Source organism: Anser brachyrhynchus, assembly GCF_964034855.1.
Source record: "Anser brachyrhynchus genome assembly, chromosome: Z".
NCBI classification, from domain to species: domain Eukaryota; kingdom Metazoa; phylum Chordata; class Aves; order Anseriformes; family Anatidae; genus Anser; species Anser brachyrhynchus.
The window spans coordinates 24,400,565-24,427,275 of record NC_137697.1 but is presented as its reverse complement, the minus strand read 5'-3'; the positions used below and the strand labels follow the sequence as shown (position 1 = coordinate 24,427,275).

The 26,711-nt window shown below is 36.8% G+C and overlaps 1 protein-coding gene across 11 annotated transcripts in view; it reads left to right on the top strand.

Annotated features, from left to right (window-relative positions):
• The window catches only part of GLIS3 (GLIS family zinc finger 3), a 191,938-nt gene extending 173,338 nt beyond the window's left edge, over window positions 1-18,600 (top strand). For 3 of the 11 annotated variants that reach the window (XM_080574414.1, XM_080574419.1, XM_080574420.1), the window contains exon 11: window positions 670-13,386. In XM_080574414.1, the coding sequence (XP_080430540.1) occupies window positions 670-791 (122 nt within the window). In that variant the 3' untranslated portion in view covers window positions 792-13,386. Of the gene's footprint in view, window positions 1-669; window positions 13,390-17,246 lie in introns of those variants that run through there. The other 8 variants (XM_080574415.1, XM_080574425.1, XM_080574424.1 and 5 more) reach the window with 5 other exon arrangements.
• The last annotated feature ends 8,111 nt before the right edge of the window (window positions 18,601-26,711 follow it).

The following is a 26,711-nucleotide window of genomic DNA, read 5'->3' as shown; positions in this document are numbered from 1 at the left end:
GGGGAAAGTTACCTCTGTGTAGAGAATCAGCACAAGGCAATGAACCTATACTTAGGGCTTAATTGCAAATTATGCTCAAGTTTTTTCTTGTCCTTCTATACAGCATGATTTTCAATTAACATTTATTGCGCTTTGAAATCTCTTTTACATCTTTATCCTTCAGCAAATAGCCAGTGCAGCCGTCACTTCAAAGAAGAGTCTCGTGTTATAGAAAGATGTAGTCCCAAAGACAAAAATTTTTCAGCAGTTATTCTTGTGCTTACATCTATTACTTATTGAAGATAGTAATTTCTGTGCTAGTGGCTGCTTTATGGCAATTGAGTTCTACAATACTTGTTTTGTCTTATATCATATATTGGGCATGATGAAATTCTGTAACCAAGCATGAAGATAAATTTAAAAATTATCACAATTGTAGTATCCATTAAGTGTGCAAGTGTTAGTTGTGATTAAATCTTCTGTAATTCAGACTTGATTCTGACAGTTCCTCCCTTGATAAACAGTAAGTTACGTATTAATTTCTGACATACATTGGCTTGCTTGTTTTGTTAGTCTGTATGGTCTGAAGCTCTTTCCAGTTCTCTGCATAAGTATTAAGGTATTCTCCATGGCATAGTTATCCTGGGTAATTAATTATTTTTGTACTTTTCCTGGTTTATGACTTTCCAGCAGGGCCCACAGGCGTCTTTGGTGATTCAGCCCGCAGCATGCCAGAGGATAGCAGTTCCCTACAAATAAATGCAGTGGATCGTTGTCCCAGCCAGCTTTCTTCTGTCTACACTGAAAGCTAAAACCATCTAACTCTGACAAGAACTTGGTTCCATTTCATCTTGCCCTTCTAATATTTTTCTACAAAATTTTTCTCTTCGTAAAAGTACCGTGTATGTATGGGGATATGGGTTAATATACATACATAACAGAGAACAAAAAAAGAAATTACCAAGCATTCATCAAGTAATCAAGCAGTCAGCTGAGAAGGAGATCATTGGGAGAAAGAAAGTTTTGCCAAAACCTTAGAAATTGTTTCTTTTCTTTTCATCTGTGGCACAGCAACTCTACTTATTTTTGTTGTTGTTGTTCTTTGTTCTTTTTAATTTCTCAAAGGGAATTTGAAGACTGAATAAGAAAACTGGTTGTTGGCTATAATCCTTTCAACCTGAACAGTAGAATCATTGAAGAATGCAACTTTAGAAAATTCCTTAGAAAGGAAGTAAAACCAGAGTACACTACAAACATTTCAAAGATACACAGCTTTTTGCACAGCCTGTTTGCATTTGGTGCTTCTGAAGTTAAACACACGCCAGCAAAATAAAAGGGAGAGAAATTACACACACATCCTGGCACTACCCATTGGAGGCACTGGCATGTCTTCTTTATGGATCCAAAGATCCTTGGAACTGGATTTCTTACAGGCCTTTGTTTAGGTGTGTTTTCCATTCCTCTGTATTTAAGCCATATAATATGGCAGTTACTGTTTTTCCAGCATTCTTTCTGACCCAGTTCTTCATGCAACATATAAGAAGGGTTAAATGCACTACATGAGAAGGTACATGGACTTCATCTATATTTAGCACAGCTGCTAGAAAAAAATAATGTTTGAACTTTATGTTGATTTTTAACTATATTGTAGGGTTTTATTTGCTGTATGTACCATAATACTCTGTAGGAAAGTTTTAAATACGCTTCCTTAAATTCCGTAGATTTAAAAGCAATCCATACTGATTCGATTAAATTTTTGTTGCCCTAGTATTTTCTTTTCCATAACACATTTTCAGTAAGAAGAGCTACTTGTAAGTTTGCTATGTTCCCTCTGGTTATTCAGAGATGTAAAACTGGTTTAGTGGTTTTGTTTCTTCTACTTAGGGTCAGGCTCTGGTCCTCAAATTTTGTACAGGGTGCAATAAAATGAGGTTGCCTCTTGTGATAGCCACAAGAGTATGAGTTAAAAACACAATTTTGAAATAGAGATGAGTAATCACTGTGAGGATGTTTAGTTTGGGAGCAACTCTTACATTATGTAAGACTAAGCTTTTAGATTATTCCATTTTCAGCTATTTTGTGGACTTACTGCATAGGTTGCATTTTAATATTCTTACAACTTGTTTTAATATGAAGGACAAAAATCCAAAGATTCTTTCTTGCTGGTTAGACTGTAACTATGCTTCTGAAATCACTCATCAAGAAAGATGAATTTTAAAAATTGTTTATACACACATTTTCTTATCCTGAGAAGCTTTTTTTTTTTTAGAGTGTGGGTCAATTTCTTAATTTAATTTGCCATTATGTTGCATAGATGAATTTATGTCCGGACATTTGTAAACACTGGTAATGCTCTGAAGATTGTTTTCCCGAATTTTGTCCTCACGCACAAGCACATCTGCTCATATATTTAAATGAGAGACTTTTATCCAGTAAGCTCAAAGTAGACATGAATAGGCCATGTACATAAACTGTGTAAATCAATAAGTAATAACATGGCTTAAATAAAGAGAATTTTCTATTAAATTTTTCCACTTTTTATTCTGTTTCTCACATCACAAGCAAGTGTGACCCTCTGCTTCAGCTTTCATTAGTAGCTCTATTTGTTACCATATGCATTTTTCATTGGAGTAAATAACATCGGGTTTCCATACACAGCTATAAGATATAAATGGAAAAAGCCCACTTGCATTAGTGTAGTATTAGGCCTTTTTAGTAAAGCTTTAATTTTGTGCTGACTTAAAGCCCATTCTGCGATCTCTGCACATGCATATCTTGTTTCAGCAGGTGCAGCTAGACATGCTGAACACTTCCCATTTCAAACGTGTAGGACTACACTTTTTTCCACCAAAGTCACTATGAGGAGAATTGGGCCCACTGTGTGCATATGCATGTGTATATACATATGTAATTTTGTATATGGAAATCCTTCAAGGTTCTCCATGGTTATCCAGGATTTGTCAACTACTGTGTAGCAAACTGAAATATTGCTGCTGACTTCAGATCTGTACCACCTTGGTTTTTATTTTTCTGAAATATTTCTTCTGGTATCTGATTGCAAGAGCTATCCAGTAGAGAGGGCTTGTAAGTCATAGATGATCCTGACCAAAGGGAAAGTGGAAAGACAGATTTCAAGAATGGTGTAATTTTTGCATTCATCAGTTACATTTGAAAAAGGAAAGATTTCCAGATCATTCATTCATCCTTGCATATGCATAGATTTATGTATGTATATATGCATTCACAGTACACAGCTTTCTGCGAGCCTTAATCTTACAAAGGAGCTAGAATACGGTCAAATTAAGCACATTAGAGTGGGCTACCAGTCTGTAAAAAGGAATGCCATTGTTTACTTCCATGTCATAGACAAAGGGGATTCTTCATGATTATTTCATTACTCTCTTTCCAGTCAGACTGACTTTGGGAGATAGATAAACTTATATCACCAAGGGCAATTGTATTAAAAAATAATAATAATATATATATATATATCATGTTTTGGATAGGGAATCATGTTTGTCACATATTAAAATGAAAAATGGTGCTTGTGAAAATGAAATGCATAATGCCAGTTACAGACTTCTATGCAAATATTTGCGCCTTGGTGATTTTTGTGTTGTTGCTCTAGTTGCTGGATAATATTAACTTTCTAAAGGGATTCATAGGGATTCATAGGGATTCAAGAAATGAAGTTATTTTAGACAATGGACATTAAACAATATTCTAATGAAATTATTTACAATCATTCTTTGTATACACTTCTCTGTTTTCAGACTCATGGTATCTTTATATCTGCATTAGAAGTGGGTCTACACTGGAGTTTAAAATATAATTTCAAATAGCACACGGGTACTTTTGTGAGTATATGAGTGCATGGGTGTGCATGTGTTTAGATCTCCCTCTCTATGTATATATGTACATGTATACATACACACATACATATAGGGATTGCAGTTTACTAGTACTGGATGATGAAGTATTGCAGTGCTGAGGCCATCTGTCACCTTGTATTGTATTTTCAGCTTTCTTTGAAGAGGTGTGAATGAGTTTTAAAATTACATTTTAACTGTTTATTCTCTGTTTTCCCTGTGTAATTTTACAGCAAAAAAAATTCAAAGAGCACTTTTTTGTTGTTTGCGTGAATTTTTTATACATTTTCTATTTTCTAAGAACAGACAAATCAAAAGAAAAAGACCACAATTTAAAATTAGCTGGGTGGGGTTTTATTTAATAAAAAAATCCCTCTGTTATATAAAGAAAGCAGACACTTGCGTAGTATTTTTCACATGAAGCACTTCATTGAGGAGAAAAAGTGGAAATATGTTCCAAAACCTTACAGGATTTTCTACATATTTATAGATGCTTACATATACAGATATGAACTCAGTTTTCCATAATGTATATCTGGCTGATATTTGCTCTAAAGACGTATCTGTTACAAACCATGAAAAATAAATTTTCAAAAGAATTAGTTATGTTTTTTCTCTACTAGTATGTGTAAAATTTTATGATTTGTTACAGTTAATTTTCATATAATCATAAATTATTTTGTCCTGTTTCATAAAACTCTTTTTTTATGTAAAAGGTAAAAAACAGGGTATTTGCACATGGTAGAAAATAAAACTAGAAAAATATATCTCGATGTGATTATTAGAATGTCTTATTCTGAGATGCCTTTAAGAAGACTGCTCAAGTCATTGTCCTTCTTCATAAAACTGCTAGCATTTGTGTGGATTAGAATAATTAGAAAAAGAAACAGAAGCAGAAACAGAAACAGATATATATATATATATGTCTCAAAGATTTCTTCTAAAAAACATCTTGGTTAGAATTTTAAGATTACATTTAATTATTGTTAAAGTGAAGCTAGAGATTTGTAGAGACAAGTGAGTGCCTCTGTGTGTTTACACCCTGGGTGGAGGCACAAATAAAAGAAGAACATTTAATTACATTTTTGTGCTGTGATAGTTTTTATTGTTTCTTCATTCACATGTTTCTGCAATCAAACATAGTCAAACACAGTTTTACTTTTCTGTCTGGCTACAGCAGTATTTCTAACATTAAGAATAGTTAGTGTTTCTAACTGTTATGAAGCTGTTTCAGAGCATCTAATATAAGCAAAAAAAATCTATTTTCATTATACATTAGTGAAATATACTTCAACTTTTAAAGAATATTGAATTAGTCTGAATAGTGAAAAATATGAACAAAAACAAAACAAAAAAAAGTAAAATACTTTTTTAAAAAAGTGAAAAAAAAATCCAGTTTGTGAAGAGACCTTTGAAAGTAATGGTCAAGGCTGATTTTACTATGAAATTATTGGAAGATTTGCTCTGAGTGAGCCATGAGTAGAACCAAAACCAGTGAGGCCAAATTCACTCACTGATATGCGTGTGACCTTGGAAAAGGCTTAGCAAAACCAAGTTTTGCCCAGTGAATTCTTATTCACGCTGTATCTTAATTTAATATAGGAAACATGCCCCATGGTTTAGAAAAAATTGCTAGTGGATCCTGTGGGCAACCATGAAGAATTTCGATTTCCTGAATTTTAGTGTTTCACCATTCAGTTTTTCTCTTTGATAGAGCCCTTAAAATAAGAATTGTACCAGTTCTGTATACACTAGGTTGTAACATGGCCTGAAATATCTCAAAGCCATGTGCTTTTCTTGGCTTGGGTGCCTGAGCCGAATCATCTTTTAACGATATCCTGCAACCCTTCCTATGGCAAAATAGTGCAGTGTAATAGAGAAATTACAACAATAATTATGTTCCTGCAGACCACATTAAGTTGCCTGATTTCTTATTCTGTAAAGTGTTGTTTTTTCTTTTTTGTCCTAATTCAGAACAAAACACCATTTTGAAACATCAGAATTTCTTATGAGATGGAAATTCCAAGGTGGAGCTATTTTATTGCTTGTACTTGGTTACAGGAGTTCTCCTATGCACCTGTGACAAAGTCTGTTCCTGTATTCTTACCAACTGTGCCCTGTTGAAAAATAATTTAATTAAGCTAATATTTGCTATACAACTAGATCCTTCAATAAGAAAGAACATACAAACAATATGGAACATTTTTCCATTCTGAATATGAATTTATTCATATTTACTGCACCTAATTAAAATATATGTTATATTCAAAGTTAGAATTACTATGTCTGTATGAAAACACTATATCCATTTTCCTAGGCCATGATTCTTAGGCAAATCAGGAAAATGCTGTGATATTTCTTCATGTTAAGATTCATTAAAGAAGTTGTCGTTTCCTACCTTGGATCACTTCATCACCCAAAATAACACCAAATGCATTTTGAATTACCTGCTGCACAAATATATTTTTAAACTCTATCTGTTAACCACTGTAAATAAGCCTCCTCAAGAAGCAACAGAAAAAGTATCTTGCATAATTGGAAGTCTTAAAGTGGACTGTTTTTGCATGGCTCTATACACTCACTCACTAATAAAAAGCTACAGGAAATACAGTGCTAATAGTTAATACTACAGAATGAAAAAAAATGCTAGATTTTTGAGGTTGCCATGCCTTCTTCCAAAATTTTAATTTATATTTTGCATCTATCTTCCCTGAAAATATAATGTTCTCATTTAAAAGCAAGGTATGAAAAGTAATTCTACCACATCTTCCCATGCCATTTATAGATTTACAGCCAAAGTAAACTTACCCAGCAGTCAATATCATTAATGATTCACAAATGAGATGGGCTAGTTCAGTGAACTGTAACAAAGAATGCCTTTCTATGTGTCTAGTTAAAGTTCCACATACCTTTGTTATAACTAGAAAATGCAAACCTCATGCATGGTTGCAGCTAGATACACAGGATAAAGCATTATATCTAGCTAGAGAGATGAAAATGTAACCATTTCCTCAATATCATGCATCTTTCTTGTTCTCCCAAAAACACACTTGAACTTGCCCATTAGTGGGCACACTGTAGGATGCTTACACGTGTAAATCACCCAACTTTAACTATTCCAGGTACAGGCACAGTGAGATTATTTAAATTCATGGAATCCAGGGGGACCCAGCCTCCTCAATCACTCAAGATTCTCTGAAAATACCAGCATAACTCAGTTGGGAAAAAAAAAAAAAAAAAAAAAAATTCCACAACCAAAGTTGCTTGCTAGAACTGTGGCTGGCACATCTACTATCATGATAAGAAGACTGAAAGCACTGTGATTTCACTTGCTAACCTTCCACACTGTGTAGCAGACTAAAATTCTGCAATAGCTATCTTCAGTTAGAAGAAGGGGAAGGATACTTTGATTTAATGGAAGTTAAATTAGGAGTGACTGAGTAATGATTCTGGGCAAAAGTTAAAATCGTAATACTGGACTGGCTTATCCTTCAGGGAAGTAGGAATACTGTTAGATGTCACTAATATAGTGCTAAATGTTTAGTCATGATCAGTTTAATTTCTACCCAATGAGGAGTCAAATCATTTCTGCAAAGAGGGGATTTTTGCTCTAATAATTTCAAATCTATTGAAACTGCATTCTATCATACACATTTTTTCAGTCTTTCTTTAGAGGCCAAGGAAAGGACAATGGCTAAAAGTTGCTTAGCTTCAATTCCAATTTTCTTTTGTTGCTATATTACAAGAGTCATAGCAAGGATTAGATACCGTGGTGATCTTTTGGTCTAGATACATATTGAATAGAAACTGTACTAAAATTATTAAATTTATTTTAGAGAACCTGGTGAAACTTAATCTCAACAATAACAGTAATTTCTACCATGAGTACACTAACTAAAGCTGAACCAACATTTACTATAAAGTCAGATTATGAAACTAACACAAATGTAGTTTGAAGTTTGAACCAGAAAGAAAAGGCTGGCACACAAATTGACTGTGTTGCTGTTGCCTGTTGCTACACTTTTTCTGCTATTTGAAGTTGTTAATTACTCAAGAGCCCTGTTCGTTGTAGAAACTTTTAGATGCAGAATTTGTGCTCACAGTTGGACTCTTCAGCTTAGTGAGCCTTCTTCATGGAAACCACATGCTTCGTTCATTGCTGAGTGAACCTGCTTTGAATGAAGGTGGGGGAGCTAAAATAGGCTTACATATCTGGGGCCTCGCTGCATTTACTTTACACTTTCTTCTTTGATCCCTAACACCAACATGAAAGTCAGTGAGGCTATGCTCAATGACTCAAAGTACAAAAAAAAAAAAAAAAAAAAAAAAAAAAGAATGAGCTTGCTGATTCAATGTTCTTCGTTGTAGTTTCACATTATGTGACTTGCAAGGGGACATTTAACACACAGGAACAAGCTGAAGCTAAACTACTTGAAGCTAAACTATTTGGCCTGATCAGTTTTTCATGCCTCACTGATGGAGTTATGAACTCTTTTACTTTCACTGAATGATGGCCTTATGCGAGGCTATGGTCCAAGTCAATACATATGATGAAGGTTGTTAGCTGAGAAAAAAGACCTTTGATGAAAATTATGACTACAAGTGACTTTTATGCTACTTTGTCCCAAGGGCTTGCCAGTGTGGGGCCTGCTGGTCATGTAAATTTCCAGCACACTGAAGGTGAAAGATCTTCTGAAGCAACTGGGCAACCAGTGTCGCCCAGGGCTGAATGCAGCCTGTGCTTCTCCTAAGGATGCTGCCTGCACAGATGAACAATTCTTTTTTTAACTTTGTGCTGCCTGGGAATCCCACCACAAAAAGGACCCTCAGGAAGCTGACCAGCTGGGGATTTGACACTGTAATTGAGAGGTTTGTATTTATTGTAATTGTGGCCACCTATACTAAGAAAAAATTGAAGAGGCCTAGTATCTCTTTTTGCACAACAAACACAACAGACTATATCAAATGAATTTCTACTGGGCAATCTAATACTTGTTTTTGTTACTGTTGTTTGTTTGTATTTAAAGGCTTTGGAATATTCTGTTATGCTAAGGTCAGTACCAAGAAAGTAGAGGACAAATCTTTAACTATACTATATTTTCTTTTTTGTTGCTCAGAAATTCTTCCTGACATAAAGTGTCAAAAGCAGTACTTTACCAGTGGTATACATGCTACATTCTAGATCTGAATTGTAAGGGGGTAGAACTTAACTCATCAAACTGGCAAAGCGCACTAAACATGTTACTCATTTTGGAGCAGAAGAAATGTGAATTTTTCCCTTTCTGCTTGCAAAAGAAGACAGGTAGGATAACTGAAGTATGCCCTCCTTGAAAATCATATTCAAGTCTAAATTTGCATTGAATATTTTGTTTAACCTAAAAGGAAAAATAAATCACTGACATGTTTCAGGCACTTTTTGCCAATTTCCTTGAAACATGCCATAACTAAATTACATGAATGCAAACATGAAATTTCTATCTAGCTAGTTTATTCAGTTTAATCAAATTATGGTATCAAGATCAGGGTGCTGCTAGTAACACCAAACATCATGAGTAGTGTTAAGCTGCTCTTCCTAAGTCCCACTGGGAAACAGTGGTCCTGTGAATGGAAAAACTACATCTCTTTTCTTGCTTACTGTGTGTCGTGGGAGGCCTGACTGCTCTGGTGAGGATGAACTGAGTTGTAAACACACATACCTTTAAAGAATAAAAGGGCAAAGGAGGTGACAGATCTATAACCTAGTTCTCCACCTGAAAAGAGTCATGAACATTCAGCCTGGAATTAGAGAGTTCTAATAACTAGGTTTGAATTGCAAGAAAAATTACCATTATTTCAAGCTGTCAGTAACAGGGGATTGATTACAGGCAATTTAAACTATTTTTTTGATTGAAGAGGCTTGTGAGCATGACTTTTGGAGGAAAAATGGCAAAGAAAATAATAAAAAATAGTCGTAGTACAATATACCTGTACAGTATATATGGACAGAGGCACAAGAAAGATATGCAGAAATTCATAAAATGTTTTTCCTTTCAAAGTTCTCAAGGCTCTTTCCTAAAACAAGAAGAGAACATGTCATTAACCTTAATTTGGAGTTCTATTTGCCAGCAACACTTATAAAAAATTATATAGTTTCTGTCCAGATAAAGCCGTTGTAAACATCATCAAAGACACATGATACTATTACTTATTGGAAGATGTAGACTGCTTATAATTTGGAATATAATCCAGTGGTGTTTTGTTGCCTTCCAAATTTGTATTAGTCACATTGATTTTATGCTCACAGTGCCTGAGAGCCTTGTTCCAATTAAATCTAAACCTTTGAGCACGTTCTCAATGTCACTTTACCAATGTCACTTTACCATATGTACCCATTAATAGCAAGTTAACATGGACACTACAATTTTGGCAAAGCAGATTCATGCATCCACTCTTCTCTGACATAACTAACTTCACAACTTACACTGCAAAGGAGAACTTTGTATTCACTGGTCCCTCATTCTTCGTGGGAAGCAGGGAAAGCCTCACTGCAAAGTCAAGAAGAAAGTCTATTTTCTCTTCCTTTTTTTTTTTTTTCTTTTTTCATTTTTTCTGGAATAGGGGATAAAGAAAAGTCTATAAAAATGTAACTTAAAATTATTAACCTTAATTCAGGCACCATTTGCACTGAAATGAACTGGAAGTGATATGCTAAAATTCTGTATAGAGAGAGTTTGGCATCAACATGAACACTGAATCAGGCCTACTAAGAGCCAATAATAAACGCTCATCTAAATTTCATATAGTTGGATTTGGTTGGAAAGGAGAGAAAAAGTGAGTAATCTACTTTTTTTCCTCTGAAGGCTTCTCCCTGCTAGACTATGTGTGGGACTACAAAATGTTGGACTTAATCCTATAGCCTTACCTCATCCTTCAGGCATTTAACAAAGGCAGTATTATTGAGTGCTGAGTTTCAACTAATTATTAGAAGTGAGTGAGACAAAAAGGGGACAAAGAGCACCTGACATGATGTCATGTTTATAATTCACACAGACTTCTAGGATAACAAGCTGTCTGTGCAAGAGCACTTCATGATCTCTTGTAGTAGACTATTACTTCTTCAGCAAAGAAGATGAAGCGCTTGATGAAAAGTGACAGCTAATAAGTGTGTTAGAAGTGTGTCACCTGTCTGTACATCATTTAACATGTGTAAGTGTGTGATGCCCTACTACTGCAGGATTGTATTTTATGTGTAAGAGTCAGGAGGTTCTTCGCTTTGCTGAGTCTCCTTAGAGGCTCCAGTAATTAATTCTGGATATTAAACCTGGGAATCCCAAACATGCATCTTTGCATGGCAACAAAATATAACAGGGTACAAGGGCATTCTGGAAACAACAGGGTGAGAAATGATGCTAGACAACACCTCTCCAAGTGGTCTCATTCTTGGTGAATTCTTTGCATAGCTTACATGTGATGGCCCCCCAAAATATATGCATACCATAGCTTGAAAAAGGGTTGAGAAGCAGAATCAAGTTCTGCACCAAGTTTGAGTAAAAGTAAAGATGATTTCCATTCAAAAGTCTGCACTTACTAAATTGGGATAAATTGGAAAAACATATTGGCTGGATTACCTTCTAGACTGTCTTTATACAAGGTCAAGCAGCATCAAGCAGCCCTGAAAATAGTAAAGCCATATTTTATGGGTAACTTTAGAAGCTGAAGAAAACTGTGATGTTGGTGGGCATGTCAAAAACTCTTCAGTGAAGGTAAATAAGCTTTCATGGAATCACAGAATCACAGAACAGTCTTAACTATTTGGTTGAAAGGAACCTCTGGAGGTCATGCAGTCCAACTCTCCATACTCAAGATGGGACACCTAGAGCAAGTTTCCCAAGACCATGTCCAGATGGATTTTGAATATAGAATTAACGGATGGTTTGGGTTAGAACAAACCTTAAAAGTCATCTAATTCTACCCACCCTGCCATCAGCAGGGATGCCTTCCACTACATCAAGTTGCCAAAAGCCCCATCCAATCTGACCTTGAAAGCTTCTTGGAAGGGGGCATCCACAACTTCGCTGGGGACCCGGTTTTAGTGCCTCACTACCTTTGTAGTGAAGAATTTCTTCCTAAAATCTAATCTAAAGCTACCAACTTACCCTCTTTTAGCTAAAACCATTACTGTGGTCTATCTCTACAAACTCTGAAAAAGAGTCCTGCCCCATATTTTCTGTAGAACCCCTTTAAGTACTATGGTCTATATCCTTCTTATGCTGTGGGCACCAGAGCTGAACACAGTACTTGAGTTTTGAGAATTACCTCCTTCAAACCGCTAGCTACACGTCTTTTGATGCAGTTCAGGATATGGTAGCCTTTCTGGGCTGCAAGTGCATGCTTCCAGGCCACACTGAACTTTTCATCCACCAGCGCCTCCCAGTTTTCCTCTGTGCTGCTCTCTAACCACTTGTGGCCCAGACTGGACTCATATTTGGGATTGCAGAGGGTGTAGGCTTAAGATTTCCAAGGAGGGAAACTCCACAACCTCTCTGGGCAATCTGTGACAGTCCATGGTCAATTGCACAGCAAAGAAGGGTTTCCTGATGTTCAGATCGACTCTCCTGTGCTTCAGTTTGTGTCCATTGCCTCTTGTCCTACCACTGGGCACCACTGAAAATGATCCTGGCTCAGTCCTCTTTGCACCCTCACTTGAGGTATTTATACACATTGATAAGATCCTCCTGAGCTTTCTCTTCTTCAGGCTGAACAATCCCAGCTCTCTCAGACTTTTCTCATGGAAGAGGTGTTCCAGCCCCTTCATCATCTTAGTGGTCCTCCACTGGACTTTCTCCATTATGCCCACATCTCTCTTGTACTGGTGTGCCCAGAACTGGACACAATATTCCAGGTGTGACCTCATCAATGTTGAGTAGAGGGAAAGGATCACCTCTCTTGACCTGCTGGCTATACTTGGCTTATTGCTGACAAGAATACTGATAGCCTTCTTAGAAGCAAGGACACATTGCTAGTTCATGTTCAACTTGGTGTCCACGAGGACTCCCATGTCCTTTTCTGTGGAGCTGCTTTCCAGATGGCTAGCACCCAGCATGTACTGGTGCCTGGAGTTCTTCCTCCCCAGCCTCAGGACTCTGAACTCTTATTGTACTTCATGAGATTTTGTCAGCCCACCACCTCTCCAATCTGTCAGAGTTCCTCTGGATGACAGCATGGCCCACGAGTGAATCAGCCACTCTCCCTAGTTTCATGTCATCTGCAAATTTACTGAGGGTGCAACTCTACCATATCATCCAGATCTTTGATGAAGGTGTTAAACAGGACAAGACTCAGTATTAACCTGTGGGGTACTCTGCTCATTACAGGCCTCCAACTAGATTTTGCACAGCTGACCACTACGCTCTTGGCCCAGCCATTCAATAACATGTTGAAATAGTAAAATCCACTGTTCAAAACACAAGACTGAAATAACCTGTAGCTTTCCCCTCTCCATCCAGCTGCAGCAAAAGGACTAATCTGAGAAAGTAACAGCAGGTTCTGTATTGGCTTTGCGTTTGTTGAAGAGGGATCCAGGCCCCATACCTTGAAAGAAAGTCAGCTTGTATATTTTCGTGTTACTCATTGTGTCTTTGGCCACCCTTACTACTACATATTATTGTTTGAAACCTGTGTTGAGGTGAGGGTCATGGGTTTAGGAAACTCCCTATCTTGGTCAAAGATAATGCCACTTGCTGACAGTAAACAAAAAGTCAGCTGGTGCCTATGATGTAAAAGCAAAGCTGAGGGAAGACTACTGATGAGAAAGTGCTATGTGGGGAAAGGAAGCTTTCTCTGAGGTGAGAAGGAAGAGACAAAATCTGCTGCTGCCTCCCTTTTGCAGCAGTGGAGGTGACCCCAAGAAAAAGAGATGCCCCCAAAGGTGTTGTAAGGTAGAAGCTCTAGAGGATTTATGTTGCATTCAGAAGAGGATGATAATACGAAGAAGGCTGAAGCAAGGTTGGACTGAATACTTTGTCACTACCTTTGATGTGTACATATTGTATTTTACCCCCTATAAAGCAGCATCAAAGCAACTCACACTTGTGTAAGCAATTATCACTGATACCTATGGACAGTCATCCTCAAGAAGGTGCACAAGTCTGGGTCCCAAGACTGGAAATAAATCACAGTTATACTACAATGGGAGGAGCAGCTGCCCATTTAGAACATTCTTGGGAATGTCAGCTAAGGCCTCTTCATCCCATTTTTAACACCAAGGTCTCTTAAGCTTGTTCTGCAAAACAACTTCTAAAAAATACAGTGAGAACAGAAGTTCCCTCTGAACCAAAAGCCATTAAGTTGCTTCAAAAACATCCTGAAGATGAAAAGTGAAATTACAAACAGGCAAATTTCTGGTAGCAGATAAACTTCAGGCATTCACTTGTTCTACCATTCCAAGGATTTTATTGCTTTACCGAAAACCAAAACAAAACAGGGTATAGGGCTCCTATCTGTTTCAGAGCAACAGTCCTAGTAACATGTGGCAGTTGCACAAGATGTAGAAATACACAAATTCTTAAAAAATATGATATTATGCCAACCCAAATAACCTTGCTGAGTCGTAAGATTCCAAGAAACAGTGCCATCATTCCTGAAAATGATAATGTGCCTTATCTAACTGGTATGTGATCTTTACTAAATTTGGTGGCACTCTCAATCCTGTGCACTGCTCAACAATGTTAATTTTGTTTGCTGGCTTCCACTCTTAATATTTAGTTGCCCTGGTTTTGAGCTATTTTACCTTCTTTTTGGAGATGTGTAATTCTATCTGTTTCCATGGAATTACTTCTGTGTTTACACAGGAAAGACATAGACTGCTTGTGTTTAACAGGAGTGTGCTGTGTTCTTTATTGATATGTGAAAGGTTGTGATACCTAGGTGTACTAACAGACTGAGAGATCAGTTTTCTTCTCCAGAGATGAAAATAAATTGGAGCAGTACAAGGACAAGTATAGACCAAGTTGAAAAGACCTCTTAAAGTCAGCTTGAAAGACTGTTCTTCTTTCCTTTTCAGGCTGAGATTGATCATGTATGTAGTGGGTTAATGTGGATGGTTACCACCCCACAACTCTTTCCTTAAAGTCCCTGAAACCAGGTGAACATAAACCAGTATTAGTAGAGTTAGAATCAGGCATTCAGCCTTGTAAGATGACTGCTAGAAAGTGTGTGCAGATCTGCTCCTTTGGAGTGCTGAACTTAAGGACTCAAAAGAATACTCTTCCTAGTATAAAAATATCTGGATGAATTTAGATCTTGAAGTAGGTTAGCAGTTATACTTTGCTTTGAGAATCTTCTCTGTGGTGTTATGGAAAACAACACAGAGGGTATGAAGAAACTTCAAGTGATCTGCAAACAGATGCTTAGAAATCTGTCATCAGTGTCATGTTCTTAACTTTCCAAACCATAAGATAACCTTTAAAGTGAATGAAGTGAGGAATTTAGTGCTTAATCATCTTAAAAAGTGAGATGAAGTGGGATAAAAAGGACTCATTTCCACAGTGAAACCACAGTGAAATCTGGACTGAGGTGATTAGGTGATTCTGAATTCAGCTGAGAAGAGAGCACATTGAAATACAGATAGCAATTTCTTCTCAGTTGCAAAGACATCTCTTAGTGGTTGAGAGATGAGAGAGATTCTTAGATAGATGCCCCTTACCTTTTACTTCTTCTCATATATTGCACCAATGGAAAAAGGCCTTTAAAGTAAACATCAGAAGAAAGCTTTGTGATTTACATAGTTCATGGCTAATCATTAATCCCATTTTTGTGATCATTGTATGATAATAATGTTAGGTAATTAAATAAAGTAATAAATAAAGAATAAGTAAAGAAATAAAGTAATTCTCTAGAAATGCTGAGAGAAACTAGTTTCACTGGGCATCTTTCATCTTTGTCTACCATCCATTAAATGTAAGCTGAAAAGGTTTCAAGATGCAGCTGTCAAATCTGAGCATTTGTCATTGCGTTAAAGTCACCATAAGAGAGATTTAGAAAGAGCTGGGGATGCTGAAGTTTAGATGTATGCAACTTGGAACAAAACATAACACAACTGTTTTTTTCTAGGAGCTGCTTGGATTGATTTCCAGACATATTTTTTATGGTTTCTACAGTAAAATGGTGCAAACTGACTGCATGTGTTTTTAGCATGGCTGTGATAGGAAGAGAATTCAAAAATAAAAATCACCAATATGACAAGTGATAGGAAAATTATTATTTTATTTTTTTTCCTGGTATTTCTGTCTGGTTTGAGTCATGATCAGCAATAGTAAAACAGGGTCCAGATTTCACAGTATTTTCACTATGTGTTCTGATGCCACTCTAAAGCTTCCAGGAAATGCTGGATTTTGATTTTATTCTATTAGCTCAAAGCAATAAAGTATACTATTATTCTTTGCTGTTGTAATTTTTAAACAGTTGAAACTATTCATAATCAGAATTTTACAAAAGTTGACCAAGGAGACAATATATTTTTTCTCAGCCAGGAGGGATATTATTCAGATTGTAATGAAAGATTTTTACCTTTCAGCGGAAAAAGCCTCACAGAAACTTCTGAGATACTTTGCTACCACTGGTCTTTAAGCATAATGCATGCTGTGTAAACCCCACTACTAAATCTTACCCTAAACTTCACATCTAGAAGAACAAGACTATTGAAATCACAGAGAGTTTGTGTAATTGTGGATCTTTGGATCAAACTTTCATACTCTGCTTTTTTGCCCTTAAACTTTTATACCTACTCCTTTTGATCTCTATTACACAACACTGGTCAATTTCATTGTGAGAACAGGACAACATTTTTATTTGGGGAAAAAAAATGTTTGAAAAACAACAAACTCCATCACTAAATATTCATAAATATCTCTTCAGTCTCTGATTTGAAAAATTTCTTACCTCATGCTAGAATATTACAGGATGGCATCGGTTACATAAGAAGCTATTTGCTAATACATATTTTGGCATTTCTTGGTGGTGGTTGACTTTACAGAATAAAAAGGAAAACACAGGAAAACAGTAAAGACTGGCCTTTTCATGTAAGACTAATTTCTTGATGTCAACGAGCTTTTATGGTATGATTTTGTGCCTCACAGAGTGGCTACACTCTGGTTTGGTCTATGGTTAAGATGTCAAAACCCACTGGTACAAATAAGAGTTTAATATGTAAAAGATCTTCATAAGGAATGTAAAATATATCACTACAGTGTTGGCTGGATGTGTTTCTATACTGTGCAGCAAGTTGAAAATGTCTACTTTTTCCTTTAAAAATTGTACAATCAGCTCACCTGATAGAGGCTCTGCTTTAAAATAATTGTCAATAAAGTAAGCCAAAATAGCCTCACAAGCATGATGATTCCTGCGAATGTGTTCTTTCAGATGCTCTGAGACAGCTCGAAGAGTGCTCCTGACCACCTCGCCAGAGCAGAGTTCAAGGTGGACCTCCTTGCTGTTACTGAAATTCTGTGCTTGACCCACTTGTCAGCCCTGGGATACCAGCTGCCCAGGGGCAAGCAAGCAGCATCTCAACATCCTCCCTGGATAATCCCTGGGATGAATAACTCATGACATAGAGCTTTTGTGAGAACTCCCAAGTCAGACTGTATTCAGGCTGCATCAGAACCATTAGTTACAATTCAGAACCATTAGTTACAATTCTGTATCCTAAAAATATAGTTATTGAAATATTAAATAAAATATCTACTGGATTTCAGAAGTGCTCTGGGCTTCAGGCAACTGTCAAAAGAAGGCAGGACAGATGCCATGACTCCAGAACTTATGCAATCAGAAATGGAAGTTTAAGCGCGACTCCTCTGATCAGGTAACCTCAAAGCAGGCAGTGGTGACAGAAAATATAGGTAAAAATAGGTTAAAAAAAAAAAAAAAAAAAAAACACATCCGTTGCCCCCATAAAAGAATGTAAACATTCTGAGCAAACCAGTGCATTGTCTCAAGTCACAAGGGATTGAAAATAGAAAGTTAAAATCTGGGAAAACTGACAGTGAAGATCAAGATCAAGATTAGCAAAATGTTGACAGATTTTCAGAATGAGAAGGATGGAGAAATCATTCATTTCTTGCAGGTATAGGGCCTTGAAACCTTTTTGTAGCAGAATAAAGGAAATATCTGAGGTGAAGAGCAGGCTTGATTTGTGACCCAGAAGATCTTCATCCTGGAAACATTGGTACAGAGCACTGAACAGCAAAAAACATTCACCATAGATATTTGGGTTTGAAGAAAACATTTGAGATCCTTTATCAAATTTCTGAACATCCTGCCCCTGGAACATCTTGAAATGTTGTTGCATGATAAAAAGCAATTAACAATGTCGAGGCTTTACATTCATGTACAGCAGGTACTCTTAAAGTAAACACAATGAGCTTCTGTGTAGGGTTTCTATCAAACTTCCAGTCTTTCACTTCTTAGTTTAACCATTGGATTCACTATGAAAAAACTTGCTTAGAATTAACACAGACGGTGTCTGGTGTAATAACAGGACATTGGGAAAGATATTTTGAGTTTCCCAATTAACCATTTTTTAAAATATAGACTCAGTCAATAACTCCATTAGATTATAACTGAAGCACTACTTAGGAGCAAAGAAGTACTATTTCCACATCCTAATAGCACAGTATCAGTCAAAGAGGAGATTTAGGAGGGAACAGCATAAACTAAGGTACCAGCTACATTGGCCATCTTAAACTACAACTTAATGAGAAAAAAAAAACAACAACTAATTTCCATTCTAAATGCACTTATTCCTTGGAAATCAACTCAAGCAGCAGACAGGTGCCTAAATGCATTTGACAGCAAATGCCTTAGAAAAATACTTTTAAACACATTATGAAAACACAAGATACGTCAGGATTTAACAACACCTAATATTCAAAATTACCTGGAAAGGAAAGTAAAGACATAGTGCATACGAAAACATGTTGTTGCCATGTGATAACAGTCAGCTGAAGGGATTGCAATACCATATGGCACTTAATGAGGGGAAATAGATGGCACTTCAAGTAAAGGACATACAAAAGATATACAGATGACAGAAACCAGATTTAGATGACCAAAAGTCTTCTCATCCTTCCTCTTTTTTAAAGACTTTAGAAGAATCTTTCAAACCAAATTAAGGATCCTTGTTACATAATATGAGTAGATGTCACAAGCACTTCAGAAAACATTATAAATTTTTCTACGTATTTAGAAAATAAAATAAAATAAAAACACATAGCACATTAAAACACATGGAAATGAAAACTCAGAAACAAAAACATTAAATTGTTCTTCTGTAAGAATCAGTAGGGATAGTGAATGGGAATTGGTTCTATGACTACTCATTGTATTGTACTATTTTACTTTCTATAGAGCTATTGCTTTCTACCTACAAGTAATTATATCTGATTTGCCCTCCTATTAACTTAAAATGGCTTAGCTATGGTATATCTACCTGTTTCTCATAGAATTTACCTATTTATAGGGATAATTGTCTACTGAACTCATTGTTTTAAAATGTAAATTTATCTATGATTAATTTGGCTTCCACATTTGACCAAAGAAATCCCTCCAGGTCTTGGCCTACTGTACTTAGAAACACAGAATCACAGAATGATTTGGGTTGGAGGGGACCTTCAAGATCATCTAGTTCCAACCACCCTGCTGTGAGCAGGGACACCTTCCACTTGACCTGGTTGCTCAAAGCCCCATCCAACCTGACCCGGAACACTTCAAGGGATGGCTCATCCACCTTACATCTAATCTAAATCTACCCTATTTAAGTTTAAAACCATTACCCCTGATCCTATCACTACATACCCCATAAAGTGTCTTTCCCCATATTTCCTGCAGGCCCCCTTTAAGTACTAGAAGGCTGCTAAGAGATCTACTGGGAGCCTTCCATTCTTCACGCTAAATAACCCCTACTGTCTCGATCTTTTTTTACAGGAGAGGTGTTCTAGCCTTCCGATAATTTTTATCACCTTCCTCTGGATTCACTCTAGGAATTGCAGCAATGAATTTAGAAACTGTTTTAGCATGATTCCTTGCACTTCCAGTTACGTTGTTATCTGTTATTGAAAAATTATATGTATAAAAGATGAAGCTGAATACTCTTAAGCCAGCAGTTTTCTAAAGTCAATCAAAGAAAACAGCAGTCTTAAAATCAATATACTAATTGCTTTTAATATACTAATTGCTTTCTAAACGGAAACATCTTTACAATTGATTTCTAAACAGTTACATCTTTATTTTGTTCTTTTTGAAGAGCAGTTTCAATTGTAGTATTGCTCTGCAGTTAGTAGTCCATGTTACTATCATACTATCATAGCTTCTTACCCCCTCCCCCCTTTCCTTTCCTTTTTTTTTAACCTGTTCTAACACAGAAAATTTTTGTATACTGGGGAGTGCACAGAGAACAACATTCTGGTATACATATTTGTGGATAAATGCTACACATCTCATCTCTTAAAACAGTCTTCTAAGTAGAAGAAAGAAAGAAATGAAAAATGAATCACTTAAGTCCATTCCAGAGATAATGAGGGATAGCAAAGCTCCCAACACAAGCATCCTCATACCTTAAATTGCCAAATTCATTATTATTGCACTGCATATTTAATGGATAATTCAAAACATAGGGCACAATGCCTGCAACATTTCCCATTCTTTCAATAAAACAGGTGAGTAAACCAACACACAGAGTGAATTGGTTTTGTTTTTCACTTTGTTACATTTTCACGAATGAAAGACCAGTACAGACAAATTGATTTGTTTGTTGCCTTGAGTACTCTTCTAAGTCAGACATCAAATTTGTTGTTCCAAATTTGTTGTCTCAGAGATGGTTCCAAAAATTTCTCCCTTTGCTAAAAAAAATTCTTCAGATGAGTTGACAGTCTTCACTGAATTTGGGTATCACGGTAGGTTAGAAGGGAAGAAAGTGGTTTTATTCATCATTGTATTTGTCTGATTCTGAGAAATGTTATTCCACCACTGGTATGTGAAAGAATTTAATTTAAGCTTTGTTAGGTCCGAGAGAAGAAGCCAGATAGCGTGAGCCAAGAGTGTCAGACGTATCTGTTAAATAATGCAATACAGCTTTGGTTCTGTTGGAGACCAAAACTAAAGTAAACACAGAGAGCCTGATTCTGCAGACTGGTGCTCATATATATCTCCTTGACATCTTTAGAAGTTCTTCTTGTATAAAATGAGGCAAGCTAAGATCTGAGCTTTGTGCAGATTTGCCTATAGCTTGTGGTCTTCTCCCTACCCCCAGTAACCATTTATTCCCATAAATTTCTGTCTATATGGGCTGTTTTGGTTTTGGTTTGGTTTGGTTTTAAATCCCAGTTAGACATAGTGGTATAAAATGATCATGCCATCCCTAGAAGAGTCAAAATTGCAAAAATTAATAGTGATTTCATAGCTGAGCTGAGCAAGGCCTGTTTGCAAAACTGAGACTAACAGAGTCTTCAAATATCTAATTGTTATCATTAGTCCTGAAGAGAAAAAGTTCCTTCACAATTGTATAAGGAGTGTTGAGATCACTTGAGCTTTCTCCTTAGTGTTGCCACATAACTATTCTGAGATCTGTGAGGTAAAATCATGTAAGAAAATACTGGCAAAATACTTTTTTTCCCAGGTGCAGTTTAGGAGCATGACAACGGTCTTCTCTCAGGGTTACTTGAAATCACTTCAGTTTACAAAGTTCCATGATCTATCAGCAGCATCACAGAAAGTGGTGGTGAGCCACTGTAGATCATTAAAGGCACTAGAAATACATAATTAGTGTTCTGCTATTTGAGAGAAAGAGACTGTATTGTTAATTCTTGTAGATGTATATGTGAAGCATAAATGGAGAATTCTGAGCAACTGAAGACAAGACCAAGCAGGAAAAACTAACAGGAAAGTCTTAGGATCTTTTTATACACAGTCAGTGTATTTCATGATAGCTACCCAGTCACAGGCACTTTGTTTGCTGAACACTTTTCTTGCTTGTATCTCTGTTGACACACATTTCATACTAAGACAAATGAAATTAAAGTCAGGCAAGCTCTTTTCTCACTAGCTCTTTAAATTAGCTTTCATTATCTTTCCACCAAAGTGCATTATCTTTTGGAATTAGTCTCAAAAAGGATGTATCATTGTATCAATGCTGATATTACATTCATTGCTGTATCCTGCTTCTGTTCTCTTACTCTTCATCTAGACCATTAAATAGATGCTTTTCTCTCGAAACTTACTATACACTTGTCTAGAAATAAGCAATAAAAAATATTCATTAGACAGAGAGAATAATCCTTTATTGAATTGGGAATGGCTGATCAGCTGGTGTAATCAGAACTGATGCATTGATCTCAGCCAAAGTATGTAAGTTTTGTATGTCTAAGTAAGTTTATGTATGTCTAGTTACCTTGAGCCTGTCTGTAAATCAAATATAGCAGTCTGTCATCTTTTTGAGACTTTAGAAATGGCCAGAAGGTAACTTATGGAACATACAAAAACCATATGACAACTGGACTCAAAAGGAAGATTTTTGTTGGTGGTGTTTTTGTTGTTGTTGTTGTTTTCCCAATACTATAAGCATTCCTTTGCACATGTATCTCTTAATTTGCTACATAAATGGTGGGGTTTTGGTTCTTCTGTACAGCTTCTTGACTTAAATGCGGACAGAAAAAAAGTGGAAATGATTTATATAATAATTTTCATGAAAGTGTTGCAAATGCAAGCACAAAATTGCAACAACAATAAAGTAAGATGCGTAAAAGACTGCCTCTCAAGCGATGATGTAGCTGTGCTAGCAATATCTTTCTAGAGGCATCTTTTAGTGAGTAATGGCAACAAAGTTTTATTTGTCTAACTTAGCTATCTGTAAATATTTCTGTTAGTCAAATCTCCCCTGAACATTCCTGAACTCTATTGGTCAATTTCAAATGAACATGACATAGATACGAATGATAAAAATGCTTGCAGATTGTCTGAAAACAGGGCAAAGAAAAGAAAACAGATCAATGCTCCACTGACCCAGTGACAGGATGCAGCATAGACCCAATTTGTCTTTAGACACCTAAAAATCTGCAAAGGTGAAGCAAATTATATCTGTACAACAAGTTTTAATATGAGTGTATCTCTTAAAATATGTAATAATATAAGCATGAAACAGAAACCACAGGTAATTAGCAATTAGAGCTCATGAAATCGGATGCTTTAAAAGTGGGAAAATCTTGAAAGTGGCTGATACTTAGAGAGGAAAGAATGATTTACAGAGAATTACGAGGTTATGTGGAAAGAGACTAACCTATGTGACACAGGTTTGTTATTCAGTCTAAGGGAAATGTGGTCGTCATTAAATACACTTGTAATGTATTACAAGCAGCCACAAAGTTTAGAGCAGCCAGAAGGTTACCTCAGACTTTTAGCCATGGCAGAGAAGTGTCAGAACATTTATTACTTTCTAAACAATGATCTGTCAGGATCATTGAATACTTGGCATAGTTTACCTACTTCAAATATTAATATACATCCTTTAAGTACAATATCTGACTATCTCAGCCTTTTCAAAATAATTATTTGTACAATAGGCTCTTGGGGTAGGGAGGTACCATCATTCACTGGTGGAAACTAGAAGAAAGAGTTACCTCAGACTCATCCTGATCCTGCTGGTTTTGCTCTTGCCATCCAGCACTTACCTCTCACAGACTCTGTTGTCTGATTCAGATTTGGAAACTCATCCTGTGATGCCTGGCATCATGAAGAAATTTTTTTTCAGTTCATACCCAAAAGTCTTTACAGATGAGAGGAGATATTGCCTGATATTTCACTGCTGACAAGTTTGTCCAGGAGTGTATGTCTCACATTCCTTTAGTGACCCAAGCCTATAGATAACAAGAACTAACTCATTTTATACTGCATATTTTACCCACAGCAGAGTACATTTTAGCCAGAATTATATAGGTACTAGAAGTGCTTCTTTAGAATATTTGTATCTTGTTTCTTCATTGTTGCTACCTTTGCAAGAGGCTATAATGTAGACAGGGCTGAAAAGTCTGATTTCCATGCTAAACTGTTCAGAATATAGAGGAAATCCAGATTTAGATCTAGTGTAAGTTTTGCCACTTCGTCCCAATGAGTGAATAGCTGTTGTTACCCCTACATATGCTGATAGTTTCATTTAAATAGCACAAAAGGGACATTTAAAATCAGAAGAAGAATGCATTAAAAAGTGATTCTCAGCCTAAGTTTTCTGTTGAAACAGTGTTGTGTTAAATATTTGAAATGTGACTTCAGAGCGCATTGTACATTTACCACAAACTCCTATAGGGTTGTAGGAGGTTTATAGGGTCATTTCCAAACACCAGGGCCTGAAGAAAGTTGGGAAATTTCATCATTCATTACACCTCGAAGTAGACAAAGAAAATCCAGACCTTTGATGACCCCTGGTGAATAAACTAAGCACTGCATTGAAATGATAACTACAGATGTACTTGCTTGAATGGCCCGGTCAATTCTAACCGTAGTAAATATATACATTTATAAAAGTAAATAAAATAAATAGTAATAATATCAATAGTTATTCCCATAAAAAGTAGAAAGAAAAGGACAAAGGTCTTTCATGGTACAACAAGGAAAATTGCTCTTCTGCAGCTGGAATATCACCAGACCTGAAAGAGATACAAGATTTTAAGCTATTTCTTGCAGATCTAATGGTAACGAACTCCTATATTCCTTTATCCATGTTAAAAAAAAAAAAAAAAAATCAACTTTTTGTACAGAAAATGATTTTGTTGTGCAAATATCATATCTTATTTATTACCCTTGGAAGTGGAAGCTTTAAATCATACAGCAATTACAAGAAGCTTTGTGAATCCAGATACTTCCTGCACCATTGGACACTGCTGAGGCCACAGAGAAGGCTCCCACTGTCCCCGTCCATCCCTGCCATTTCTGCATACACTCTATTTTAGGCCTGTTATTAAATTCTTCCTTTTGGACTAGTGATGGGAAAGCTTGCATCAAACAGGCTCCATGACTGTAGACAAGACTGTGCAATACTCCACTGAATAGTAAATTTACATTTATGTGAAATGTAGAGTTATAAGCCTGATTATTTATTTCCATCTTTTTCCTTAAATATAACAATTCCTACAATTACTGAAATAACACTGAGTTCAAACTCCTCTTTAAAAGGACAGCATCATGTAGGACACCATTGTGTAACTGGAAAACTGATATAATTGCTATAATGGAAACCTGTTAGATTGACTCAGAGAATTGGAGCACTGCAATGGATGGCTAACAACTGTTCAGAAGGGTTAAGCAAAGAAGGAGAGGTGGTGAATTTGCCTTCTATGTAAAAGAAAGAAATGACTGGATGGTACTGTCATTGAAAAATAACGAGAAGGTTGAGAGCTTACAGATGAGAAATAGAAGCCAAGCCAACAAATGAAGTCTTATTGTAGGTGTTTACTGCAGGCTTCCTGATCAACATGAGAATGCCAATGAATTGCTCTTTCTACAGCTACAGGAAACATCATGTTTGCAGACCCTGGTCCTGCTGGGGGACTTCAATGACTGTGGCATCTACTGGAAAAGCAGCACAGCGAGCAGCAAGTAGTCCAGCAGACTCTAAGAGAATAATTTCTTAATCCAGGTGATTGACACTCTAACCAGAAGAAGGGCTTTACTTGACCTGTTGCTCACTAACCCATATGATCTCATCAGGGAGATTAGAATAGGTGGCAGCATGGGCTGCAGTGATCATACTCTGATAGCATTCATGATCTCAAGGGACATAGGCTGGGTTGAGAATAAAGTTAAGACCTTTAACCTTAAGAAAGCAAACTTCACCTGTCTAAGGAAATGGTGAATACAATCCCATGGGAAGGATGTTTCCCTTGTTTGAGTACAAGAACACTTGACCCCGAGTGCAAGAAATAAGGCAAGGAAGTCAGGAGACCAGCACAGTTGTGTAAATATCTCTGGGCTGAACTGAAGAGCAAGAAGGAAATGCATAGGCAGCGGAAGCAGGGACACACGTCTTGGGAAAAATATAGGTATGCTTCCTGGGAATGTAGAGATGGGATTAGTAAAGACAACACAAGTATGGAACTGTATCTGCTGAGTAATGTGAAAAATAACAAAAAGGGCTTAATTCTGATGTTAATCAGAAAAGGAGAACCAAATAAAACGTACACACATACACACACCATTAGACATATCGGGATATCTAGTGATGACTGATATTGCAAAAGCTGAGGTACTCAACAACATTTTTTTCCCTCAGTTCTCACTGGTGATCAGTCTTCTCAAATCTCCCCAAGTCCCTAAGCCTCAGGACAGGGCCTGGATTACTGAAGTCACTCTTTTCTTTGGAGAAGTCTGGGTTAGAGACCATCTTAGGAATCTGAATGTACACAAGCCCATAGGACTTCATGAGGTGCATCCCAGGGTAGTGAGGGAGCTGGCAGATGTAATTGCCAAGCTAATCTCCATCATGCTCAAGAGGTCAGAGCAGTAAGATCCAGTCCCCAGTGACTGGAAAAAAGGAAATATCACACCTATTTTTAAGGGCAAAAAGGAAGACCCTGGGAACAATTGACTGGTTAGATTCACTTGAGTCCCTGGCAAGAGTGCACCCTCAGCAAGTTTGCTGATGACACAAAGCTGGGAGGAGTGGCTGATACCCCAGAGGGCTGTGCTGCCATTCAGAGGGACCTCGACAGGCTGGAGGGTTGGGCCAAGAAGAACCTCATGAAGTTCAACAAGGACAAGTGCAGGGTCCTTCACCTAGGGAGGAATAACCCCAAGCACCTGTACAGGCAGGAGGGTGTCCTGCTGGAAAGCAGCTCTGCAGAG